We start from the raw sequence: 27,274 nt of genomic DNA, 5'->3' as shown, positions 1-27,274 counted from the left end.
CTCTGCCACATAATGCTGATTGGAAACCTTTATGTTCCATGACTGTGTCCTCACAATCATCGTCACACAGAAATTACTGTGCTGCATCTATATGCAACATGTGCAGCACAAGAAGGATTTTCTCTGTTGCTCTGCTGTGTGAATGAAGTACATGCATGCACATCCATTTATTAACTACTTAACGTCACATACAGGATGGGACTCTGGTGGGTGCTGTTGGGGCTTATGATTGGAACGGAGCTGTATTGAAGGAAACACGACAGGGGAAGGTGGTCCCTCCTAAGTTGTCCTACGCTCAGGAGTTTCCCGAAGAGCTCAAAAACCACGGTGCCTACTTGGGTAAGTACTGCAACAGCCTAAGGGAGTTTTAAAAAGTGGAAAAATCTGGACACGTTTTACAGAAATGATTGAAAAGATAAAAGAAATCCAGGAAAGAAAAATGTTATTTTTAGATCAAAGAACCTTTGAGCAATTTTCTCTTATCGGTGTTTAGTTTCTGCTCCAACCTTTTTTTTGTTTTTGCTGGTGCTGAGATGTATGACTGCTGTGGAATAGTACCAGTTGTTTTAGCTGCAAACCATCTCTATTAAGTGTACCCATTTCTCCAGTGCTTTTCACCATATCCAGCTCCATCTCCACTCCATGACCACAGGCCTCTGCTTTTGCCATCAGTGGTTTTGTCTCTGAGCTTATCCAGCAGGCCGCCAATAGAAGGCATTCTAGTCTGAATCGTAATATGAGGTGGAAGGAGAATTCTGGACAGACAGGGAGAAAGTTAAAGCTGGGGGAAAGAGAGGTATGAAGATGGGAGATGAAGGTGGAAAAGTATACAGCGAGCAATTGGAATTTTTAGTGGGGAAAGACAAAATGAAATAGAAGATGAAATCGGAGAAACCTGAGAAACCAGAACACCAGCTTTTACTGAATCCAGCTTACTGAGATTTAAGTCCTCAAATTGCATCACTATCGTCATTTTCCCTGACTCATGCAAATCACTGCTGTAAGATTGAACATAAAGTTTTCCACTGTTCCTTATACTTTAAATTTACATAAAGATCACTTAAAAAAAGACTTTTAAAGAGCCATACAGAACGGATAGTTACAAAAAGATACGTATAAGCTGCATACTCTGGTAGCTTTTAGTCTGTGAGTGGTGTTTGCATTTTTATACGTCATGTTTTTTTCTTTTACATAAACAGGGTACACTGTGACGTCTGTGGTGTCAGCCAGAAATGGTCGTCTGCTCGTAGCGGGTGCTCCGCGATTTAACCACACCGGCAAAGTGATCATATTCACACTCAAGAACTCAGGCAACCTCACCATCCTCCACTCCCTCAAAGGCCAGCAGGTACAGAAGCATCCACAGCCAAAAACCGACTGATTCATACTTAAGCAGCTGTATGCCAGTTGATGCAATGATGCAATCCTAATATTGGTCTTGGAAGTATAACAGTCATTGAGGCTATAGCAACCACAGTTTGCCTTACATATGCAGACTAACTGGTTAAGGTTTTAGAACAGGACGTCATCCTTTGATGCCACCCATTCCTAAATGATACCCACTCAAACATCAAACTCATAGATAAAACACAAAAGTGGGTGTATATTAATAAACTCTAGCGGTGGTGTATGTGTATAGCACTGTATAAAAATCAGGATCACATCTGGCAGTGCAGGACTCTATCTCAGATCAAAGGGATGGACTGTTTTGTCTCTGTTAAAGACATTTTGTTACCCAGTATATCCTGCAAATTTAGCTTTCAAAACCATTGGATTTTCAATAATCTATAAAATCTGATCAAATGAATGGGAAAATGATCATGACATGCAGTACCCTTTCAGAAAAGGCTGTATATAATCTCCATTACTGTTTCATTGTTTTTTATGATTTTGTGCTTCACTTGGTGTCATTGTTGTTATATCATTTTTAACTTTACGACTTCGACTGGATTACAGATCATGTGCTATGAATTTAATCCGTCTGAGTCACAGTACGTTTTAAGACGGTCATCATTTCAAGGGGATGTGGCTCCGTGTGTTAATGACCACTACACTCAGAACTGGCAGCGGTTCACAGACTGCAAGCCTGAAGTGATCTTGCAGCAGCTTACATTGTACCTTGTCAGCAGCAGCTCATCCAAAATAGCAGATGTTTCTTTTTAGAAAATGTTCTTGAGCTGAGAAGTCTTGAACAAAAAATAAAAATTTACAAGGCAGATGTTTCTAATGATGTTTTATCTACTTCGGTGACTGATCTACGCTCCCTCTGGAAAGCTCCCACAGTCTGAGCTTCTACAAAAGTGTCAGGACTTTTGACCACTAGCAAGCTGCCATTTGCTGACAATATTGAAGTTCAAAAGCCACTCGAGCTCATGAGCAACTCTTCAAACCCAAACATCATGTGGTGCAAATACCACAACTTAAGAGTATTTTATTTTGTATATTGTGTCATTGGTGATTGGATTTAATTAACAAACTAAATGCAGGCAATGTCATCATCTGGTTGAATGCTTTTAAACTGATAAATCATACAGATCTTCACACTGCACGCACTAATGTTTCTTTCAGATTGGCTCCTATTATGGCAGTGAGATTGCACCTGTGGATATCGACGGAGACGGCATAACTGATAACCTTCTGGTGTCAGCACCGATGTTCTTCAGCGCAGGCTTGGAGAAAGGAAAGGTCTACATCTACAGAGTCACAGAGCTGGTAGGTATATAAATGCACGCGAGCGTTAGCCAACGACTGCACAGAACTGGGTCGACACATGTTCAATCCCCAGATTTCCCAGTTACACTCTGCTGGTTTCCAGCACCACTGTCAACATTTGACACATGATCTTGTCCAGATTAAATGCGCAGATCAAATGACAGCCTGCCATGCCAGTGTGCCGACTTTATTTGATGTGCAGCATGAACTCAGGAGGAAAGTATTCTCTCTCCTCTGAACCCATTTCCAGCAAACCATTTGGAGGCGAGAACTTTTCTTTAATAGAAGGAAATTTCCCGGTGTTCCAGGTCTGTCATGCTCATTGGAATAATGAATGTCTTCAGCTGTCTCAAATCCATTGAACAGGCATAGAAGGGGTATTTAAATATCCAGTGCACCCCCAAACCACATCACAGGTGGCAGCTTAAAATCTAAACAAACAGAAATCACATGTTAAAAAAAAGTCTCTCTTCACCAGGATAGAAATGCCACATGTTCTGGATAATTAATAATGTGGTTGATTCAGGTGTCGCTCCAGGATGCTGCCCAGTCATATCGTCCTGGAAAATTTCTTAAGTTGGAATTCCTTGGTTTAAAAAAAAAGCAGCTGGGCTCATATAGTTGATATTTATAGTCAAAAATGTGATTCTGCACTAATGCATTTTTAATTGTCCAGAGACCAATCCTCAGCAACCAGGAATGTATTATTTTAGAAAGGTTAGTGCTGGCCACTTAGTAGACACCAAAATTATTTTTTTTTAAAGGATGACCAGCATATTCTTTTATTCTAACTTTGCTTCATATAGAAGCTCCAATGTAGTGGCTCACACATGAAAGATACACGGTTAGCAACTGAGAGGAGACACAAATCAGTGGTAAGAAGGAAATGTTTCATTAAGAATGACATCTGGTGTGAAAATCTGCCAAATAAAGTATGTAAATTATTTGCTTGTGAGTACAGGAGAAGCTGAAAGAAACTTTAATTACTTGATAATTAATATTTTGATTGAGAGCACCACAGTTGTTTTGGAGGAAGGTTCAGAGGAGGTTGGAGATTGTTACCATCATGGCTCACCCGGTCAGGATGAGAATGAACAGTCATCAATCACTTACAGGTTTCTCGTTTTATTTGAATAACACGTATAGAGGAAAGACACACATGGACTGCGATCTCTGAAAGGAAATAAAGTGTGATTTAAGTAACTCAAAATAATGCATGAACTCAGGAGACTCAAACAGAAACTCACCTCAGCTGCTGCCCCATGTGGGAGTGAAAGAGTGAGCTGTAGGTGAGTGCAGTCCTTATATAACAGGTGACAGGTGAGTGCAATTAAGGGCAAGCAGCACACCCAATCAAAGGTGAGGAAAAGAGACAAGGTGCATCTGGTGAAGTGAGTGTGCTGAAAGGTGAGCCTTTACAACAACAGTGGTCAGGTTTCTTTTGTTTTTAATGGTACGCCTCTTGTAAATGAAGTGTGCAGAATTAAAGCGCTCAATCTTCTTCAGCTCTGTGGAGTCTCTTTTCACTTTGAGGTCACTCTGTGCTCTTTTAGTGTCACAGTTTGCGGGGCAAGCCGTGTGGTGTTTGTGGAGGAAGGACCCAAAATGCAGGCAAAGGCTGTGATGCGAGTGAGCGTTTATTGACAATGGTGGCAAAGTGGCAAAAACAGGAAATAATGAACGAGGAGCTACCCAAAAACCTAAACTGGGAGAACTAATGAACAAACCCAAAACCATAATAACACGGGATGATGAGCAGAGAGATGCCAAACACCAAGAAATGCCGACGGACCGACAACGAGCACAGGCAAACACACAATACACTCGCGGATCTTAACTGACATAAGCAGACGAGAGACACAGACCTTCAAAGTAAAACCGGAAACACTGACAGAATACATAATCAGAATAAGCTAGAACCAAGATGATGATGATAATAATAATAATAATAATAATAATAATAATAATAATAATAATAATAATAAAATCCACTGAGTCCACAGAGTCAGGACCATGACATTTAGTATAATTTCTAACCACTATCGTTACCACTTCAATACAAAAGTGATGTATCGGTTGGATGGTAAATGGCCTGTATTTATATAGCGCTTTACTAGTCCCTAAGGACCCCAAAGCGCTTTACATATCCAGTCATCCACCCATTAACACACACATTCACACACTGGTGATGGCAGCTACATTGTAGCCACAGCCACCCTGGGGCGCACTGACAGAGGCGAGGCTGCCGGACACTGGCGCCACCGGGCCCTCTGACCACCACCAGTAGGCAACGGGTGAAGTGTCTTGCCCAAGGACACAACGACCGAGACTGTCCAAGCCGGGGCTCGAACCGGCAACCTTCCGATTACAAGGCGAACTGCCAACTCTTGAGCCACGATCACCCCTGTGTATTGTAGTAGCTGTTCTGATGTTAGACATATATCCTCCATACAATAATAATAAATAAAGACAAGACTGAAACTAATAGAAGCTAAACTTAAACTAAACGGACTCTGGAAACAAACTGAAATTTATTTCAAATCACAAAATGAAAACAAAATAAAAACACAAACGAATGCGAAATTTCAAAATTTCTCCTTTGTTATATATTTATTTTTATTTTGTGTGTAATTTTTGGCAATGATTTTGTCTCATGCAGTTCTCTCCCTGTATTTTAAAACACTATCCCGAGTATCATCTAAACGAATAGACTAGTATGACTTCACTTATAAGAAATGTTTGCCTGATGCAGATGGGATGATGAAAATGATGTAAAGTTCCCCATATTACAGAAATAAATAGTAAAGAAAACTCTGTCCAAATCTAACCAAAGTTACCTAAAATCTGGCAACCGATGAAAAATGGTTGCTTTTTTTTTTAAACTTGCTCCTAAGCCAGTACAGACTGGTTATGACCCTTCACGGCCTTCTGGTTGAGCCATGTGTTTCACATTTAAACACTGCTGACTGTATTTTTCCCTGTTTCTCTATCAATCTCCTTCTGTGTCACACATGCTCACATCAGGTAGCCGAGAAGTTAAAACTACCATCCTAAATCAACTCCTTTCACGTTTATTCAACTGAAAAACAAGTGATATCATGTTTCGTCTGCCAGCCCTGAATTATGTTATGATCAGGGATGCCAAGTGGAGCAATGATATGCATGACTACTGATCGACTCCATTATTTGGCTCCATTCTGTCAGATTGCCTCTTTGAAAAATGTTCCAGTCGGGTGGTTGCTTTCATAGATGTGACTATCGTCCATCTGACTCAACACTTACTAAGAATAGAGCGTCAGAATAAATATACTAAAGTTATATGACAGTCTTTAGTTCTTTTACTGCCCGAAGGTGAAATTCCTCCATGTTTTCTCTCTTTTGCCAGATGTTTAAGATATTTCAGTTCAAACAGGAAGAATTAAAGGCTTATGCAGAAAACACTGAAGCGTTGCCAAGCCTTATCTTCTGTTTGATTAGAAGAAAATATTGTTTCTTTTTCTGTTTAGAGCACGACATGATTGGTTAACTAAAGATGTTTTGGTGTAATTGAAACAACAAACGCAGCTGGACCGAGGGCAGAGAACAAAAAAACGTCCTTGCTCTTATTATGAGATGCCTAAATAAATGAACTGCGGATGATTTAACGAGCAGATCTGTCCTTTTAATGGAGAAATGTGCTGAGCCTGAAGGCATTTATTATTCTGTTAAATGGAACATATGGTACACTGGGACTTTTTGCATGCTATTTGTAAAAATGGCTTTTTGACACAGTAAGCTCTTCATTTACAAAAAGACTGGAACTCTTTGCATACGTAGATATAATTTATATCTACGTATGCTATTTATGAATATAAATAACAATATTTTGCTCCAATGATTTCAGAAATTTAGTTTTAATAACAGTCAAAGGCATTTAGGAACCGTGAGAGCTAAATTGCACCAAATGTTTTCTGTTGCCGACAGGTCTGGACAGCAGGAAGGCTAGTTTAGCGCAGAGAAACATGGCATTGTCCAGCATTGCTGGTGCCTTCGCCCATATACAAGTATCCAATGTAATCAAAATGTAATCAAATGGAAACGTCTCTTTTTAAATCTTGTTTTATTAGTTTTAACCTTTTAACTTTATGCATCAAGCAAAAATTTTATTATATGCAACATTCTCTGACTGGAAGAAATTTGTTTAACATTTAAACTTATTTTCTGCACATTCCAGCACATAAAATAAAATATTTTTTTGTGTGTTTGTGTTTACACTCACTCTTTCAAATAGATGCAAGTAAAACACAGCAGAAAATAAATAACATCAAAGACTAGCGGTCCTGTTGCTCTATTTTCACCTGTAAAGCAGGAGTGGAGGTTTACCCTGGTGCAGGTGTGCCGCAGCGGTCAGTGGAAGAATCCGCGAGTTTCTCTGTGAGTTTCCCATTACGTCATAGCGCACTCGGTGCTTGCTTGGAAGTTTAGGGGGTTTTTTTCACTGTAAAAAGAAGTTTTCTTCCCACGCACAATGGATGCTAATGTTTTTGTCACTTTTTATGGAATCAAACTCAAAGTAGGGTCAGTACTTCCACGTTTTAAACGCTGCACGCCCATACTCTCTCCCGCACTCATATGATCCACTGTTGATCTGCGCACAGCTGTTGTCACGAACGTCGCACTCGCTTAAGTCACTGTCATGAGACATTCTTGCAAAAAAAATCACGGTTTTAGTAACGCAGTAACGCAGCGTTCCTACGGGAAAGTAACGGTAATCTAATTACAGTTTTTGCAATAGTAATCCCTTACTTTACTCGTAAGTAACGCGTTACTGCCCATCTCTGGTCATGATTATGTTTTGGTTGAATTATCGAAATTATCAGCCATTCTGTCAACCCCGTTAACCCTTTAAACCATCATTGCTTTAAACCTATGCTTCCCAACCTTTTGGAGCCACAGCACATATTTCGCATTTGAAAAATCACACGACACACCACCAAACAAAACTGTCACAAAAAGCATATTGATACATTTTTCCCCGAGCACCAGGTATAGCGGAATATGCTCGGTTTGTCCCCAGTATACCTTTTTTGCTTTCTTCTGACCACTACTCATGCTATTGTCTTCATCTAGGTCGGAATTTTCTCCAGGACCCAGGTCATACTAACTAATTTTTCTTTTCAAATATTTATCTCTTGCTATTACCCGCTGCATTTTCTCACTCAGAGGATGACTGTTATGTGACGTATTCTTGGTCTTCTTCTGTTTTACTGGCAGTTGGCAACCCGTTTAATTAGAGCAGGTAGTTTTACTGCCTTCTAGTGGTAGAGAATGTAATTGTTCTGCCCATTACTCACGCAGGTCGCTTAGAGTACTAATTGACTGGGACCAGACAAGCATCAATGGCACACGTGATCGTTTCTCACGGCACACCTATATCCCGTGGGACAGTGGTTGGGAAACACTGCTTTAAACTATAGTGCTGTTAGTTGTGCTACAGTGTGAGTAAGTTGGAATGACACATACAAACCTCAGCCAAATTATTTCTCATACAAAGGTCAGCTTTAAAGATTATTATTCAAGTGCAGCAGTTGTCTGCTGTCTCTGGCCCACTCAGAGTTTGTGATAAACTGAGCAAAGAAGAGGTCATGAAGACAGTCAAAACAAACCAATGCAACAAGCCAATATGACTTTGAAAGAATTCCTTTAATGAATGTGAGTAAACGTAACAAAAGCGAGGCTCGAAAATATCCAAATAACTCTAAAATAATCCAGACTTCTCATGATCAGTCATTTACTCCAGTTGCTAATACATGGGCTGGTGTCTAGGGGGAGAATCCAGCTTTGGAAAGGAATGAAAAGCATTCTGATCTCTTGCTGTGGTTAACAGTGTTTTATTTCACTAACTCTGTTTATTGTAGTTGATTTTTGGGGGGGATGAGCAGCCAGATCCCCCACTATGGGAATCCCCACTAATGCTAATGTCTATTTATCAACACCAGTAACAAAGTGGATAGTCACGAATGTTTGTGTGAATAAAAACAAACTGTTAAAATTCTCCCCCATGGGACAGTAGCCTCTAGATATTTATGTGTGGGAACCAAGACAGAAACAAGACCACTGTATTAGGAGTAAAAATTACAACTGTCATTTTTTTCCTCCCCCTCAGAATCGTTTCTTCCTTGAAGGATCGTTGGAAATTCACAACGGTGTCCAAAACGCTCGCTTTGGCTCTTCCCTCGCTCCTGTCCCTGATCTGAATGGTGATGGGTTCAATGACTTGGTGGTGGGAGCTCCATTGGAAGATGAGCATAAAGGAGCCATTTATATTTTCTTTAGCCAACAAAACAGAATACTACGCAAATATAAACAGGTAGGTGGTGTGGTGCATTACACTGTAGCACATACATGTAAACCTTCCCAAAGCTGGGCAGCCGTGGATTTATGTATATTTCACTGTGGCGAAAACCTGTGAAAGTCTTGATTCTTCCTACTCATAACAGCTTAGATGAATGCACTGACTGTGCAAATATGCAACAAGTTGTAAAACTGTAAAACTTGGATTAAATGATAGATTAAAAGCAAGTTTAAGAGGTGGGTTAAAAGCTGAAAGACATGGTGGCACAGTATGTTTGCATGTTCTCCCTGTGTCTGTGTGAGTTCTCCACACGGTACAAAAATGTGGGGTTGGTAGTCTGTCTCTGTGTTAGCCCAGTGACAGACTGGCAGGTTCTACCTGGCGTATGACAGCTGGGCTAGGCTCAAACTCCCCCCAGCAACCCTGAATTAAGTGAATGAGGATGGATGGATAGACAGATGGGTTAAAATCTACTTTATCTTAGTAGGTGAAACTTACAGCATGTACTGTAAGCTAATTATTATGAGTGACCCTTCTGTAATTTCTGTATTTATTAAATACTCCTATACTCCTATGCTATTAAAGGACCAGTTTGTAAAATTTATTGGTGTATAGCAGTATGGTTCCCAACTGAAATCAAGTGATATCAACTTTCCATTAGAAAACAGGTAAAAGCCTGTTTTTAGAGTCAGTGTTTGGTTTGTCTGTTTAGAGATACTGTAGAAAAAATGGCAGTAACATAGAAGACTCCATGGAAGAGGACTGTTTGTTTTGTAGGTAACAAAGACAATATTTGCAGGAAATATTCACTCTAATAAAAACCCAACCCCTCAAACACTGGAGCTTTGCAAAAAGTTTGTTTTCATTTGCAAAATCGTATATATGAGTGCACTGAATTTTAAGCAGATTATTGTAAGCATTGATTGTTGTCACTGTGAACCGTCTGTGTTTGTTTTAGAGAATAGCAGCTGCAGATTTGGCTCCTGGCCTGCAGTACTTTGGCCGTAGCATCCATGGCGTAATGGACATGAACGATGATGGTTTAGTGGACCTGGCTGTAGGTTCCCTCGGTGCTGCTGTTCTACTTTGGTCAGTATTTTAAAAATAAATAAATAAATAAAATAGACATTGTAGTTATTCCTATAAATTTATTTTGGCAATTAATTGAAAGATTTTCATGATCCTTGGTTTTGCATTTTAACTGCAATTTTTAAAAGTCTGTCATCTGTCACGCCCTCTATGCCCTCACAGGTCCCAGAGCGTTGTTCGTATTTATACCACTGTGAGGTTTGAGCCCAGTAAGATCAACATCTTTGTGAAAGACTGCCAGAGAGGTGGCAAAGACGTGACCTGCATGTCAGCCATTGTATGTTTCAACATCACAGCCAGGACAGCCATTTCTCCCACACAGGAAATTGGTAAGCCAGCAAAAATAATCCACTGCAAAGTTCTCTAGTTCTTCCACATGACAAGATTGGCACTTGGCAAGGTGAATAAAACTACTTATTACCCAGCCGAGAATACTGACAGGTTACAAAAAAGATTTATGAAAGACAAAAACACAAACTTGTTTCACAGTAGAGCGCTCAGTTTTAGATTTTGAGACAAAAAAGACGTATACGTTAGTGGCTCTGGATATTATCACGTCATTATCAAATCATTTTTTCTGATGTATTTGAACAGTATTCATGTATATTTTGGACCCATAGTTACTTAATAGTTCAGCAATGTGGATATTTGTTCAAGACAAGATGAAATATAACTGGTTTCAAGTGAAAAAAGGCAATTCATGTATGGATATATTTATATATCTTTCATGTCCTTGCTTCAATGCACTTTTCAGCATATGGCTGCCCATAAAAACTCTGACGACTCCTTTTACTTTTAATGGTGCCAAAGTAAAATGTTTCTTTTCTAGCATAAGAGGTTCTGATCTCACTGTTGTTTCTCTGCCAAAGCTAATGTTGCTGCCTTCAAAAAAACCACCGTGTCTGAGCCACTGTGGCGCTATCAAATGTTCCTTTTCGTGCGCGAGCACTGTTAGGAATGCATCTGGAAGTTTATCTCTGCTCGGCTGCATTCGGCTTCCTCAAAATAGAGAGATTTGTTTGATGGTGGTGAAAGGTCCCAGATAACTCAAGTCTGCAAAAATGTGCTGTGCCACCAAAAGCAACCCACATGCATTTAAGTGCAGCGTTTTTTCAGCTCGCAGTTTGTTTTAATAGCTATCATGACGGGGTCCAGTTTCACAGTGAAGCAGGGCTCAGTGGCGGAGGAAGGAGAGGTGTAGTGGAGCATGTTCTGAGTTAACCTCTTGACCCCGTGGCATCTTTATCATATCTATCATATGTGCCAAAACAGAGGAGAGGAGGAACAGAGGGAGGTAACTTATTTAATTTTCCTTTCATTGTCGTGTCTGGGTAGTAATGGATGGCAGATGTGCTGCTGTTTGTGAAATCTCTGTGGTCTGTTGCATAAAATGGTTCTTTTTTTCAGCCATTCATTTTTATGCAAATATCTATTTAGAGTGTCTTATAGCGAGCTCTTTAAACAGACAGGCTGACTTACTGCGTACTGCGTTGCTATGTATCTCAACACTTTTTCAGAGTGGAAAAGTACAAGTTAAAGACTGAGGATGAAAAATTGCTTTGGAACTTGCAGTTCTCCTCATCTAAAGAGGAAAAACTTTTACTGGTAATTGCGATGTGGTGAAAGGGACAGAAAAAGTTCCAAATGTCATATCCGTTATCTGCACGGATCTTTTTTGCGTAACATATTAAGATCTCTGCAGCTCTGTCAGCTTCTCTAGCTGACCTCAAACATAACACATGCATGAGTTTAGCCTTGGTAGATTTTTCCTCATGCCATGAAAGCCTCTGAAACAATGCGGTTTGGAAATGAGTCAGTACTGAGGCCAAAGGGTTTGGATTCTTATATGTGTTGGTCACACATGTAGCGTATGTTAGGAGCCAAGCTGATATTGCATTGCAGTGCTACAATGATGTCATTTACCATCTCCTTTTGCTGCCATTTATCAATTACTCTGTACTAACATAACTTACTAACATAAGTAAGAACAGAAGCGTGTCTGTCTTAAAAACACAAACAGGATTTTTCACGGTTTCATATTGAAATGTAATATCTTAATTCTTCCTACAACCCACTAGGGATCAAGTACAATGTCTCTATCGCGGAGAAACGTTACAATCCTCGGGCGATGTTGGATAACCCGAATAAGATGCAGCCTCAAAACTTGACCCTCCTTCCGGGAGAAGAGACCTGCGAACACATCTACTTTTACGTCATGGTGAGATTCAGTTTTAATGTTATTTTGGTTGCTTTTCTTCTTACAAATCATTTCATAATCAAAACAGTTCTGGCAGAATTGCTCAGAAAATATCACTATGGCTATTAGTCACTGGCTAAAATCTAAAACATACATCTATAGACTTGTTTAAAGCAAAACAGATATTTGAGTGTCACAGACAAAGTGTCATAATACAGAAAATCTGCTGGTTAATTTCTGAAAATAACATTTTTACATTAGGAAACGACAGACTACGCCAGACCCATAGTGTTCACTGTACAAGTGGCACTACAAGATCCAGAAAACGCACCAGTTCTAGATGACAGCTGGCCTACTGTGGTGAAGACTGAGGTAAGAGACAATCTGGCAATGTCCTATATTTCAACATGCTGCTCAGCTACACAGCTACATAGCTATTAGCTTTGCATAATGCATAGTTCAAAGAGGTTTGGACAGCAGGTGGATGAGGCTTTTCAGAGCTGTATGCCTGTAAAGAAAAATATCTCCCACCAAGTAGTTTGAGCAGTAGATGTTTAACACATATACTGACCTCAATATTTAGATAATTTGGCCATGATTAATATGAGCCTCCTGAGAAAGAGAATACAACAGAAAACAAGGAAAATCAATCATCATCTGGGTGAAATATGAAGCAGCAGTAGTTCCTTTGATGTAAAAAGATCTTGTCTCTTTGGTAAGCTGCCCTTTTGGAACGGCTGTGACGAAGACGATCGCTGCATCCCTGACCTGGCGCTGCAGAGCATGAATGACCTGATGACTCCAAAGTAGGTATACGCATATTCATCACCATGCCTACAGTCGCACAGTGGGACAAATTTTATTTGCACACTCGCAACGAGTAAATAAATAATGCGATATCTTCCTTCCTCGCTGCTTCCCAGACAGTTCTGTGCACAGTCCGTACAGTCTCGTGGTGCTTTCTGTCGCCGTCAAAGTGAAGGGGAGATGGAGGGATCTCTCAGGGTGCTAGAGGCAACCAGGCGGAGGATGGTGGTGGATGTTCGGCTGGAGAACAAAGGAGAGAACGCATACAACGCTCGCCTCAACATCACCTACACACCCAATCTGCACTTTTCTAGCCTCATTGTCAAGGTGTGTTATCATGACCTTAAACTCTTCATGTGGTTTATCAGGACAGATGTTCTCAAATAGCCTAAAAGGTCTATGTTACTCCAAAGAGTCCGAGGTTTAACCATCAGGTAAGGCGAAATAAATTCTACATTTATGACTAGCAGTGACATTTTTCATTCAGGACAACTCGGACATCAAAATAGAGTGCTACAGTCAGGACAAACTGAGGAACGAGAAGCTCTGCAATGTCAGCGCACCCTTCATGAGGGCCAAAACACAGGTGAGTTAACCATGTTTCTTCACGTAATTCATATGTGTCGTTGTGATTTTTTAATAAGATAAGATAAGGCTTATTGTCATTGGCAGCAAAAGGATAAATTGGATTCATTTCCATCGGAGAGTTAACTAAAAAACATCTCAGGTTGAAAAGCTGTAACTTTATTACACTATAATGTTTTAGGTGTTTTTGAAGAGGTGTCTGGAAAAGCATAAAGCTGATGCAGCCCAGTGAAATTCATCCGTATGCCAGTTTTTGTACCGATTCCCAAATAAGATTAGTTGGTGCCACTGGAGAAAATTGATGCGAAACACCAGTATAAAGTAATTCATCATTCAAGAAGAAACTAAAGTCTTGCTCCTCGTCTGGGTTCTGATTTCAGGATTTAGAAATCTGAGAGAACTCAAACCCCTATGTCAAAACAGAAATCAGCATTAATTTTCTTTCAGTATCTCTGCCTGTGCTCATCGGGTTGTATTTGCTTAGAAGAGAAGGGGTGGAGATGCCAGATGTTGGCTCTGTATGTTCTGCCTGTTTTGCTCTTCTCCAGAGTTTTCAGCCAACTGCTGTTTTAGTATGTTTCATCCAGGCTTTTAACTCTGCCAAAACATGTTTACGAGAACAATATCATCCTCAGAAAGCACATTTATATGTAATAATAAACATAGTTCCCCAGACCTGTCCCGTATTAAACCTGAATGCGTCATTGTTCATGTATAATGCGAGCACGAAGTGCATTGGGGACCACGAACACGTGCTGCAACTTTATTGGGCACACCTGTTCCACTGCTCGTTAATGCAAATATGTGAGCAACCTGTAAAGTGGCAGCAGCTCAGTTAACAAATATCAAATACACCAACTTAACATGCTAATGTTTCAGCCCTGTACCCTTCATCATATCATATTGCATATATTCATCAGTGCTCTGATGAATGCCACAAGCCTGAAACATTAACACAACTGTTGGCATGGACTTTGAATGTGACATGTCTGATGTTGTTAGGGGGGCTGGTCCTGAGTACTTCAGAAACTGCTGATCTAATGGGATTTTCCCACACAGCCATCTCTAGGGTTTACAGAGAAAAAGAGAAAATATGTGTCAGCCAGCAGCAGTTCTCAGGGTGAAAATCCATGTTGATGACAGAGGTCAGAGGACAAAGGCTTGTATAAACACTACAGAAACTCAAACAACCACTTGTTATAATCGATGTATGGAGAAGAGCATCTCTGCATGCACAACACCTTGAACAGACGAACAGCAGAAGACCACACGCTGCGCGCCACCCCTGTCAGCTAAGAACACCAAGTGGATGCCACAACTCACACAGGCTCAACAAAACTGGGCAGTAGGAGATTGGGAAAATATTGCCTGGTCTTTTTTCTGCTGCAACATTCAGATGGTTGACTCAGAATTTGGTCGAAACAACTTGAAAACATGAATCTATCCTTTGTATCAGCAAGTTCACTGCACTTAAGTGGCCTCCACAGCACCTTTGGGATGTGCTGGAACGGGAGATTCTCATCTTAAATGTGCTTGTTTACCTACATGATTATCCACCCACCGAATCCAACTGAAAAGCAAAGCAGCAGGGATAGTACCTGGATCAAAGTACCTGGACTACTTTGACATCATGTTGTATTTTTATATGTAAAGAATGAAATTCCACAATGTAAGAAAGAGGGCGCATTGTCATTTGGAGGAAATCATACCAGTGTTATGGAAAGAAAGTGCAATATGGAGATTCTAGGACACCATTCATAGCTTATCCATTGTCGTCACTCATGATGACAGTGACTTCTCGTGTCTCGTGTTGGAACAGCTACTCGTGTCTTAAAGGTTAAAGTAGCTGTCCCAAATATAGACAAACAAATCAGCCAGTCTGGACCCCTCTTCTTCTTTTCACTATAAAAACATCACATTTAATTGTTATTGCATTAGGAAGATGCATCTTAGCAACGGGGTAAACACAACAGATAAGACTTGCTCTTCTCTCAGCATTATTCAGGTGAGACTGAACGAAAGACACCGAGATGCATTTCTCCTTCCTCATCTGTTAGTGATTCTCACATTCATTTCTGCTGTACCAAGCTTTTCCACAGGCTTATAAAGTCAACAATATTTATGAGGCTGTGCACTTTCCGGGGTATTTTACAGCAAGGCATTACTTTTTATTTTTAGGAGGGTGATGTTTGTGTTGACTTTGATAGGGATGACACCGGTCGTACATCAGTAAGTGCAATTAAAAGCTGTTATCCCTTTTTTAAATGTGTTTTTCATTGACATCTGAACAATAATCTTTCAGCTTTCTATACTGAAACAAAGTCTGCTGACTAATAATGCAGGAATGAAGGACTGAAGGTGACTGAAAGAGTTCATGAAATGTCCTAACCATGTGATTATCGCAAACAATGGTGATCTCCTGGGCAACAAGTAAACCCAAATTTCTATGTAATGCTCCCAAGCAACTGAACCGAGCAGACCTGGTCACCCTTTAGAGCTCACTGAATGATTCATACCCACTCATTGACCCTAAACAGCATCCAGAGCCACAAAACTGATGTGCTCTGGTCGAGAGCCTTTTAAGAATGTGGCACAGAGTTAAACAAGGCTGATTGTACACCAGTGCCACTGCCAAGCCAGCCTAAACCACCGTAGAGCTGAAGGAAAGTGGGAACTTCAGTGCAAGCTTTTTAAATTAGCCAGTTATCACGCTTGTTTGGATCTTACCAGGTGATTCTGACCCGTGTAAAACAAGTTTGTTCAGTAAACTTTACAACCAACAGCGACAAGACGTCTAAAAATCGATTCCTTTTGCACGTGATCGTGGAAGCAAATGTGTTTTTAGGTTTTGTGGGTGTATGCAGAGAGAAGGGTTCTAGTTACTAGCGGTTTGACGACTGACAACGAATGTGGCCTAAGGAGGCGGACAGGCTGAAGAAACACAGAGGAGGAAGAGGAGAAACATGCACTGTTTGAATTTCTGTGTTCAGCTATGCAGATGCACGAACATTCTCCAACCATGGACAATCACGCCCTCAAAACCCAGAACAACTGTGTGTGTGCATGTGTGTGTGCACGTGTGCGCGTGTCTGGATTCCTATGTTTGTGTTTCATCCAGCCATCCTTCTCAAGAAACAGTGGGCTGAAGTCAAGGTTAACCATTCTTCACCAGGATATGCGATAGGACTAACAAAGGAGGACCGGGATCATTTTCCACATCTGGGACAAGATGATACGCAACGAGATCATTATATTTGTGCTAAATCTGTGGTTGCTTTGAGAATGAGTCTATCTATATGGAAGAGGGAAGGAGGAAACCTCGTTATGCATTCCAGTCTGGTCAGACTGGATCCTTCATGATTTCATTACACCATGGAGGACTGTAAACAATGCTCAGCTAAACTCTGCTCTCCTAGATCGGCATTCTTCTGCCAATCAAGCCTCCTTTGCAGACTTGGGTTCCAATTTTGATACATACCCATTCCTCTTTCTGGCTGTCTCCTTTTTACTGCTCTGCTTTTATTTTGCCCTGAATCTGGCTTCCACTGGAAGTTTTGAGTGAGTGAATGTGTGTGTATGTAGTGGACATAGTCTTCAACTGAGGGGAAATTCCCAGGCTCTCTTTAAGCAGCAACAACTGTGCAAGCAGCTGCCTGGGGTCAAAGCCCAGGAATTATAGTAGGTTATTGCGGACTTGACTTCTTTTGTGTCCTTTATTCTAGGAATGCTATATAGCATAGCATCTGGAGTACTTTAGAGTTTTGTTAAAGCAAGATGAAATATAATTTAGGAAAAGCAATAAATGGGTAGTGTGTGCTTCTAATCTTTACTTCCTCTTCTTTGTAGGTAACATTTCGCCTGGAGTTCGAATTCAGTCGCACTACCTTCCTTGACCATCTCCGGGTTATCCTGGAGGCCAGCAGGTATGGACATCACTTTATATCTATTGGCATCCCAATTACTTTTTGCTTTGCATGTAGACAAATGTTCTGTGTTTTAATGATCAACAAAGATATTTAAAAAATAATACAAGGATAAGCGTCTCGCTGTAAGATCATCACTTCTATTTGTGGAATATTTTTGTCTTTTCAACAGTGACGGTGAAGAAAATAGCAAAGCCGATAATTTCAATGATATCTATTACTCGCTGAAGTACGAGGCAGACCTTCTCTTCACCAGGTTAGTCAGCTTTCGGGGGGTGGGTGTTGTTGTTGTTGTTTTGTTTTTTACCAAACAATACAAGCGAGGAATTTAGAAGTGCAGTGGGCTACAACAAACTGTGTTGGCATAATCTGGAAGATACTGAATGTAACTGTGGGGGAAATTAGTCGCTAGTTGTGCAGCCGGAATGGGAACTTTATGTTAATTGTTTGCTTGTTTATTTATTTACTTTTTTCTTTATTTGCTTTGACAGGGATTCTAATCCGACTCGATATGAAATCAAACCAGAGCTGTCACTGGAGGAGCCAGGCATCATCGGTCCTCCTTTCAACTTCACCTTCCAAGTGAGACCAGTTCTATCACCACCATGAGCTTAATTCAAAGTACAGCTTGGAAATAGTTTACACGATTCCCCCTGTTGTGCCTTAGATCCAGAATCTTGGATACTTTCCGGTAAAGGATTTGCAGCTAAACATCGAGATCCCAGAAATGACAAAAAACGGCAACCAGCTCCTTCAGATATCCGACTTCCATATTAACCAGGTGTGTGCAGAGCTTCAAACTGTCTATCAGTTAATACAAAAACAGAACATGAGGGACATGTGGCAGATTTTTTTATATTATAGCACTCCATGGTGTGATAACAGACGCTTACAGTGGCTAATATTAACACGCTGCATAAAAGATGCCTTGCAGACAATTAGCAGCGTAATTGTTAGAGTGGCTAGGACTAAATCATTTGTTACTCTAAGCTTTGACATAATGTAATCAGTGAGATTTTGGCACTTTGGAGCTGACGAGCTGCCACTTGGGTTTCAGTCAGTTTCCTTTCCACCTATGCTGCTTTTTTACTTTTTTGCATTTACCCTGTATCGTCAGTTGGTACTTGCGATTGTTCTGCTAAAACTCACATAAATATCAGCGGTAAATAACAACAGAAGAGCAGTGGTGGTATTGCTACTGTTTAGGGGAAAGATTGTTTGGTTTGACCTGAGCAGACCTGTTCTACTATTGAAGTTCATCATTTCTGGAAAGTTTTTCTGGAATAATACAGATTCACAGGTCTTCTTAAAATTTTGGACAAGGTCAGCATGCTGAAACTCTTAACATGTTCGAGTCTGGAGGTTCAGCCTCTGATGTTTTTAATTGGGAATGAGAGGGGCAGCTCAGGTTGAGCCATTTGGGGATAAAGTAATAGAGGCAAGGCTGAGAGGGTTGGGACATATACAGATGAGGGAGGGTGGATATGTTGGACAAAGGATGATGAAGATGGAGCTGCCAGGCAGGAAGAAAAGAGGAAGACCAGAGAGAAGATTGATGTAGCGAAGGAGGACATGCAGATTGTTGGTGTGACAGAGGAGGATGTGGGGACAGGGTGAGATGAAGCTGTGGACTCCCCTAAAGGGAGCAGCCAAAAGAAGAAGGACAGAGTCAGCTCGACAGACTAACCTCAGCTACACAGCGTCCAAACCTAATCACATATTATCAGTGCATTACATTTACTTTACATTAATTGCTGAACAATAATCATTCTTTTTAGTAACATGATCTAATAAGCTCCAGCTTATCGGCATATTATTTCACTGCTTTTCTGGAAACATAACATTTTACTGCACTAAGAGGAATTTCTTACCCCCATGTCGCACCTCAGAGAGATGGTACGCACTGTTTACCACCTCAGCATGTGGCACAGAGCAGGGCATCACTTGAAGACCTGTCACGCTTCTCCAGCTTGGTAAAGTCAATAAAACCTATCAAATTCTTTCCCAGATAAAAGTTTAATTCTCAACTTATTTTCTTAACTTTTTTTTTTTTCGATCTGCTTCTTCCCACAGAACCGATCCAACACACTAACTCTTCCAATTCAATGCACAGTCAATGTGGCTTACTACAGAGACGCTGCCTTTAGAATCACTGGAGCACTTAGAATAGATACTTTACACGCGGTGAGCTTAAACCTCATCAATGGCTGCATGAATTATTATTTATCACTTTTTACAAAACTTTGGCTCTGCAGTGCTTGTAGCTGTGTCATCTGTTCGTTAAATGCGCCTGCTTGTTTTGATTTCCTCTCCAGCTGAAGTTTAAAATCCTGGAATTGGTGACCAGTGCATCAGTGGAGCTCCCCTCTTCCAGCCCCATGTTTTTACATGAAGAGAGGCCTGTCAGACATGTGAGTCGGCAACAACCAGTGCTCTAAATTGCTTCTGTCCTCGTCTGGATTTTATTCTTACCATGTGCCCGGTTCTCGAGATCAGCTGTTAAAATTTATTTCAGTGGACTTTAAGTATTCAAATAGTGTCTCGTATGTGATGTTACCATTCATGGAAAACTAAGAAGAAGAAAAAAACAAATTTTCCATCAAGCACCTCTTTTTATTAAAAAATGAAAAGAAAACAAAGTTTCTGCTTCAGCTGCGCTCATGAGCACAGAACTGAAACAGGGAATAATGTTAGTATTGGAGCACTCATGGCTGTGTGGTGCTTAGGGACCGAAAGGACCAGCGGCACAACATGTATGAGTCAGGACTCAAACACTAATCTGTGCTGCCATCTATTGGTCATTAAAACTGTCAGACTCTATTATCTTGTTTTTTTTTTAAAGAGACTGTATTTGTGGAAGTAAAAGGTGAATGGATGTACTTGATCGGTCTGTGAAAACGCTTTTTTATCAAAATTCATGAATTGTCGTTATGCTATTCTGCAAAAATCATATTTATTTAAAGCTATATATTTAAGCCAAAAATACCATTTATCACTGCCTGTGTGTACAATTCAGCCTGCGTGCTTAAGAGAAAACAAATTTTATGTGTTGTCATGTCCAACAGATAATACTAGAGATCAGGAAGGAGGGAGATTACAGAATTCCTACTTGGATTATCGTTGGAAGCACGCTGGGAGGACTCTTATTGTTAGCCCTGCTCAGCCTCGCTCTATGGAAAGTAAGTTACGTCGTGCAGTTTTTTAGTTAGCTGACTAACAGCCATTGAGTTATTAGAGGTATTTATCTAAATACCCACTTTTAGTCACTGACGAGTGACAATTTGGGGGGAGCTGTAGCATGTGATTCCCAGCATTTTCATGAGGATAATGGTTTTCCCATCCTGGAAAAAAAAAACACACCCTCTGGGGTTAAAATGTTTCCTTAAAGCACAAAGCCCCACAAACAGTTGATACTGTTCATCTGGATGTAACGTTTTAAGTGGGAGAAATATTTTGTCACTTATCCATGTGACTTCTTCAGTTTCCCCAACCTTATAAACAGTACATGTGCACAATAACTGAAACTAGCACCACTGGCGAACAATGAGCTGTCAGTTTCTTCATTAATATGCAAATTGCCATGACTGTTTACAAGGTTGGTCGAAACCTGCAGTCAGCTCATTTTTCTACTACCTCATCTGTAAATGTGAGCTATGGTCAGATGGTTATTGTAGTGTAGGTTTAGACTGCCATCATGTGGCTGAGAATAAGATATTGTCTTTAAATAAGAGTCTGACAGAAATGCCATAGTTATGTACCAAAACTGTGTAAAATGCCAGATTCTTCCATTTCTTGACTCTTGTCTGCATGTTTTCTATTTATTTCATATTCCTGTAGAAATAATGAAGCGGCTGTTTTATATCCATTACCTGGATCCTTTACTGTCAAGTAAAGGTCAAGCCAGCAATAAAGGCAGCCTCATATTTATGCTCAACACAGGATGCATTGACAGAAATGAAGAATCTGTCTGAATATGTGGAGCTGCGCTTTTTGTTTTGCGTGTATGTGTGTGTGAGCGTGTATTCATATCTTTGTGGGGACCAAAAATCCTGGTCCCCTCAAGTTTGAAGGCATATTTTGAGACTCAAAATGACGGTAAGGGTTAGGGATCCATTTTTCTTGGTTAGGGTAAGAGGCTAGAGAAAACATAATGCCAGTTAGATGTCCCCACAACATATGAATACCCAACGTGTGTATGTGTGTGATTGGGGGAGGGGGTATACTGGCTGAAATGCTTACATTTACAAGAAGCTGCTAGTCTCCCATCATATATTACAAAACTGTTTAAAAGCACGTCCTTATTTTAATTTTGTGGTATTTCTACACACAAGAAAATCATCAATCTAGCACCAGCGTCAGTGCTTATATTAATATAATTAAATAGTCATCTTTTACACAAGATCTCCTGATGTATTGTTTTATGGGGAAAAGGGTCAGTCAGTTTGAACCGAAGCATCTGCCTCATGTTTCTGTATCATATTAAAGTGTAAAAATGGATTGTGTGTTATTTATTTAGGTTTTTCAGGGGGAAGAAAAATGCCACTGATGATGCAGAAATTTAAAAAAATCACAAAATCACATGTATTAAATATGATCCACTAGATGTTAAAAAGCTAAATGATATTTAGTGATAGTCACCATGAGCAGATATCTAAAGGATCTGATGAACTGTCATGATATTTGGGCAGGCTAGCTGGGGATTCCAGTACACACACACACACACAGACATTGACTGGATTTATCAGCATTGTGGTTTTAATCTTCCCCAGTATATTCCTGACCTCAAACATACCCCGAGGGATACAGACTGGACCTTGTTTTTACTTTGGATTTATTCCGAGGATATTTTTATTTCTGATCATCCCCATACTCTCTTTAACTTTCATGTGCCTCTATATTTGGTTAGCTCCAGCATCTTAGCTGCTGATAAATTTTCTGCCTCTAATTTATTTACATCCACTTATAACAATGTTGAGCTCTCACTGAATCATTTTAACCATAACTGTCTTTCTATTTTAGATAAGTCTGTCCTGTTTGACTGAGATTAGCTCCTGAAACTCTTCTCCTTGGATAAATGACGGCATTAAAGCGTTCTTGTTGAAAAAAATGAGCACTTGTGGAGATCAAGTCATCTACGCATTCATCTCCTTCATTTAAAGGATCTTTCAGTGTCTTTTAACACTTCGGGGAGAGATGCGAGGGCTGCTGATTTTTCAAACCTGGTTTCAAACAGCAGAGGTAATCCTGTGATGGTATTCAACACTGTATTAGTGAAATTGGTATTCCTGCACCACCTGCTGTGCCTGTTTTAACAAATGAATCTCAAAATTCACATTTATTGCTAAGATTTTAGAAAAGGCTGTGCCTAAGCAGCTTACAGCTGTCTTGGACAAATACAGCAGCCTTGATCATTTCCATTCTGGCTTTTCCAGAGCTCATTCCACACAAACAGCTCTTCTGGGAGTCTCCAGAGACATCTTGATGTGAAGTGACACAGGATAATCTTCTGGACTTGACTTGATCTTTGGCTTTAATACTGTTGATCATCGCGTTGAGATTGACAGGCTGAGACACTGTGTGGGTGTATCGAGGTCTGCTTTGGAGTGGTCTCTTCAAATCTGTCTGAAAGATCCTTATCTGTGGCTGCTTCTAATTTCAGTTCATCTTCCACTTCTCTTGCTTACTGTGTAGCACACTGGTGGGCCTGTACTGTTTCTGTTATATCTGCTCCTTCTTCAGCACGTTTTCAGCACTTTTAAGGACATTTCTTATCATTGCCGTGCAGACGATTTTCAGTCATATATCTTTTAAGCCCCGAGATGTTTCTAACCTGCACATCTTGCATCTAGAATCTATTAAAACTTGGATGGCTGACATTTTTCTCCAATTTAACGAAGAGAAAACAGAAGTTTGTGCCCCTGACAGATTTGTGCCTACGGTAATGGAAACCCCAGGTACCTTTGCTACATTTTCTACTTTGAAAGTGTAACTTGTGACTCAGCCTTCACTTTGGATGCTCGCGTTTAATCACCGTTTCGCTCTTGCTGTTGTCACTTAAGAAATATTTCCAAGTTGAGTTCCATCGTGTCACACTTTGAATTGGAAATTGTTATTGGGACCTTCACGTCTGGATTATCGCATTCACCTTGTTCACTTGTCTTAACAAAACCTCCTTTGGAACGTCTGCAGGTTGTTCAGAATGCTGCTGCGAGGCTTCTGACTAAAGTCTACCAAGTGCTCATGTGTCACACGGTTGGTAATTCGGTTGCACTGGATCCCCATTAATGTCACGTTAAGATTCTGATGTTGACCTTTAGAGCTCTGCATGGGCAAGCACCATACACCACCACCCAATGTGATGTTTGTGTATTGTATGTACGGTCGGCAAGGTCTGTCATCTCGGTTGTGGGCAAAAGACCTGCAACTGACAAATAAAGGCTATCTCATCTCATCTCATCTCATCATCTCAATAGTGAAGTTTTGTGTCCATATATTCTGCGTTCCTGAGGTCACATGATCACAACCTGCTGGTTTTATGCAAGACTGAGAACTAAAGGAAACAGAGTTTTTGTGGTCCACAGACTCCAGAGCTCTCTACATTCTTGTTGTGAATCACTTTATGATATTTTTCTTGAAAGCTGGTCAATAAATAAAATTTTACTTACTTTTATCCTTAGGGGGTGATGACTAATAACCTCGTCTACTGACTTTACATCTACAGTTTGGTGCCACATGGGTAACATGCTATTTTGAGATTAGGAACATAGTCAGCATTTTACATGGTGACTACGTCAGTATGTCAGCATTAAAATTGTGGCCTCACAGATCTGCAAGCACAGCCGCACACTCTGAAACTTCTTAGCTTTTTCTTAAGTTTGCATAAATTTTACATTTGCAGTCACAAGGAAGTGATGCAATCTGTGTGCTGCACAGTGCCCGCAATATTTGTAGCACATTTGTGTTTGCAGCATTACTTCTTATCTAACTTATCTCTGCTCTCCCACCCAGCTTGGATTTTTCCAAAGGCAAAAGAGAAAAGAAGAGGATGAGCAGGAGGTCAACGGCAAAGTGGCAGAAGAGCGATAACGCAGGCTGAGGGCCCCCAGCAGACACCCTTTCCACAGGGGACCCGACACTCAGGGACCAATCCGCCTCACCCCACCTGCTCCCACCGCTGCAGTGGCACCGCGTACACAGCACCACACGATCATTATTGCTGAAGAAAGGCTTTTTCAGTGCACTGGATCTTTCCTGCGCCACAACCCCTGACCCCCAACAATCAGCACTGTCACACTCACTTAGCATTCCTGCACTGTTGCGACATTAGGGCCTTCTTTGTCTATGTCTTCCACTGGCCTGGATGTCATCTCTTCAGAGATCTTGGAGCTCTAATTGCGTCGGTTTCTGGCCGGAGCTCTGGTGGTTTTTCTGTCCGTTTTCTACAGAAGAATAGAGCCACTTTCAGTCGATCTGTTTCAAGATTTTCAGGCCACTATTTGCATTTGAGGCAAATGTTAGCCAGTCATTCTTTTGTCTTTTCCTGATGTGTAGGCTATTTATTTAACTCCTATGGTAAAGTACATGAAAAAAAAAACCTCAAGGGTGTTTTCCCACCCAAAAGCTACAACAAAATGTAAAGCTCTTATACTGTATATTAAAAATTCCAAGTTTAAGAAATTTTTATCTGCCATGTATTCAGTCAATTTGCATAATAATTTATGACGACAGAAAACTGAACTAAAGTCACCAGAGAACGAAGAAGATTCGTGATGTTTAACTTTTAGAGACTTTTCTTAATCTTTGGAGAAGAATCCTCTAAATGCATCATCTCTTTAAGAGTTCGTTCATTTTAAGATTAACATCCTGGGAATCATGCAGGGTGATTTTTAAAACATTTGATGCACTTTTTACTTTGTATAAAATTAACTTGAATTTTGTAAATAGTCAGTTAGCTTTTTTTATATCCTTTCAGTACTATAATGGTTTTCTGACAGTTTTCAGCGTGGTTCATGGCATTATTTTTTTTCAGTTCAGTACGTCGGCTTTGTTTCACTGAACCTGTTACAATACGAGACAGCTGCGTGCCTTTTAACATGCACTGCATCAGAGCAAAGGGTGTGCTTATAATATTAATGGGATTTTTTTTTATTTTTTTTTTTTTACATTTGAAGCAATTCTTAACAGAAATGTAAGTAAATGATAATCAGAAGCCGTAAACATGAGTCCAGTGATTGCACAATGTCTGGAGTTTTTTTCTCTTTGAAGAAGTGTGAAGACCTGTAATATGCCTACAAATAAAACGATATAGGTCTATGAGTGTCTTTTTCACAAGTATCTGAGCGCTTTCAGCTGCATAGAAACAGGCCTCAACAAGCATGAGTCACCATTTTTGAGATTCCAATTCTTCACATACAGAAAGGAAGAACAGAAGCTGGGATTAGATTAAATGGTAAATGGCCTGTATTTATATAGCGCTTTTTTAGTCCCTAAGGACCCCAAAGCGCTTTACATATCCAGTCATCCACCCATTCACGCACACATTCACACACTGGTGATGGCAAGCTACATTGTAGCCACAGCCACCCTGGGGCGCACTGACAGAGGCGAGGCTGCCGGACACTGGCGCCACCAGGCCCTCTGACCACCACCAGATTAGATTAGATAGAACTTTATTAATCCCTCGGGTGGGTTCCTCTGGGAAATTCGATTTCCAAAAAAGCACAGCACCGACAGAAGTTACAGAGTTACAGAATATATATATTATATATATATATATATATATATTCACACACACACACATATATATAAATACAGAGACAATATAAATAAAATATACCAAGGGGATAAATAGAATAAATAGGAATAAAAAAAAAAAAAACAAGTGAATTGCACATTTCAAGTATTGAGGTCTATTGCACTGTTGACTATTTACAAAAGTATTGCACAAAAGGTATTGCACAGTGAGGTGAAGAGGCACTACAGTTTAGTTGTTCCCCCCTCCTTTGTCCTCCTGTCTCCCCTCCCTCTCCCCTCCAGAGAGGAGTTAAACAGTCTGATGGCGTGTGGGACAAAGGAGTTTTTAAGTCTGTTAGTTCTTGTCTTTGGGATTGACGAATAACAGAGAGAAAAAAGTAAATAGACATCCATCTGTTCATTTTCTTCTGTTCATCCGATTCAGTGCTGCGGGAGCACTGGAGTCTATCACAGTTGTCAAAGGGCAAAAGCCAGGAAGTAGATGGCAGGGCATCAATAGACATTAAATCTTTTTTCTGAGCATCACAGTGGAAGGAATATGATCCTGACACAAGGAAAGCAAGGAAAGCCTTTACCAGCTCAAATCAAATCACTTTTATTGTCACATCACATGTGCAGGTACACTGGTACAGTACATGCCAGTGAAATTCTTGTGTGCGAGCTTCACAAGCAACAGAGTTGTGCAAAAATACAATAACATAAGAACAAGCAAATTATAAGAATGGGTAAATAAGTTATATGAATAAATATATGTACAATATAAGAGTGTATGTGCATTACTGAATGTGCATACTAAGTGTGTGTGTCTGTGTGTGTGTGTGTCTGTGTCTGTGTGTGTGTGTGTGTGTGTGTCTGTGTGTGTGTGTGTGTGTG

The 27,274-nt window shown here is 40.3% G+C and overlaps 1 protein-coding gene across 1 annotated transcript in view; it reads left to right on the top strand.

Annotated features, from left to right (window-relative positions):
- The window catches only part of itga11a (integrin, alpha 11a), a 53,879-nt gene extending 28,009 nt beyond the window's left edge, over positions 1–25,870 (top strand). The window contains exons 11-30 of the mRNA XM_080884561.1: positions 195–339; positions 1,200–1,348; positions 2,569–2,712; positions 8,858–9,061; positions 10,005–10,135; positions 10,298–10,464; positions 12,214–12,353; positions 12,594–12,704; positions 13,053–13,138; positions 13,256–13,466; positions 13,627–13,725; positions 17,571–17,647; positions 17,820–17,903; positions 18,139–18,229; positions 18,315–18,428; positions 19,537–19,620; positions 19,721–19,831; positions 19,963–20,058; positions 20,713–20,826; positions 24,656–25,870. Of these exons, the coding sequence (XP_080740687.1) occupies positions 195–339; positions 1,200–1,348; positions 2,569–2,712; positions 8,858–9,061; positions 10,005–10,135; positions 10,298–10,464; positions 12,214–12,353; positions 12,594–12,704; positions 13,053–13,138; positions 13,256–13,466; positions 13,627–13,725; positions 17,571–17,647; positions 17,820–17,903; positions 18,139–18,229; positions 18,315–18,428; positions 19,537–19,620; positions 19,721–19,831; positions 19,963–20,058; positions 20,713–20,826; positions 24,656–24,733 (2,436 nt within the window). The 3' untranslated portion in view covers positions 24,734–25,870. The remainder of the gene's footprint in view (positions 1–194; positions 340–1,199; positions 1,349–2,568; positions 2,713–8,857; positions 9,062–10,004; positions 10,136–10,297; positions 10,465–12,213; positions 12,354–12,593; positions 12,705–13,052; positions 13,139–13,255; positions 13,467–13,626; positions 13,726–17,570; positions 17,648–17,819; positions 17,904–18,138; positions 18,230–18,314; positions 18,429–19,536; positions 19,621–19,720; positions 19,832–19,962; positions 20,059–20,712; positions 20,827–24,655) is intronic.
- The last annotated feature ends 1,404 nt before the right edge of the window (positions 25,871–27,274 follow it).

The sequence above is a fragment of the Rhamphochromis sp. 'chilingali' genome (genome assembly GCF_963969265.1).
Source record: "Rhamphochromis sp. 'chilingali' genome assembly, chromosome: 6".
Taxonomy (NCBI): Eukaryota; Metazoa; Chordata; class Actinopteri; order Cichliformes; family Cichlidae; genus Rhamphochromis; species Rhamphochromis sp. 'chilingali'.
The sequence above is the reverse complement of the archived record's forward strand: the minus strand, read 5'-3'. Positions and strand labels throughout refer to the sequence as shown.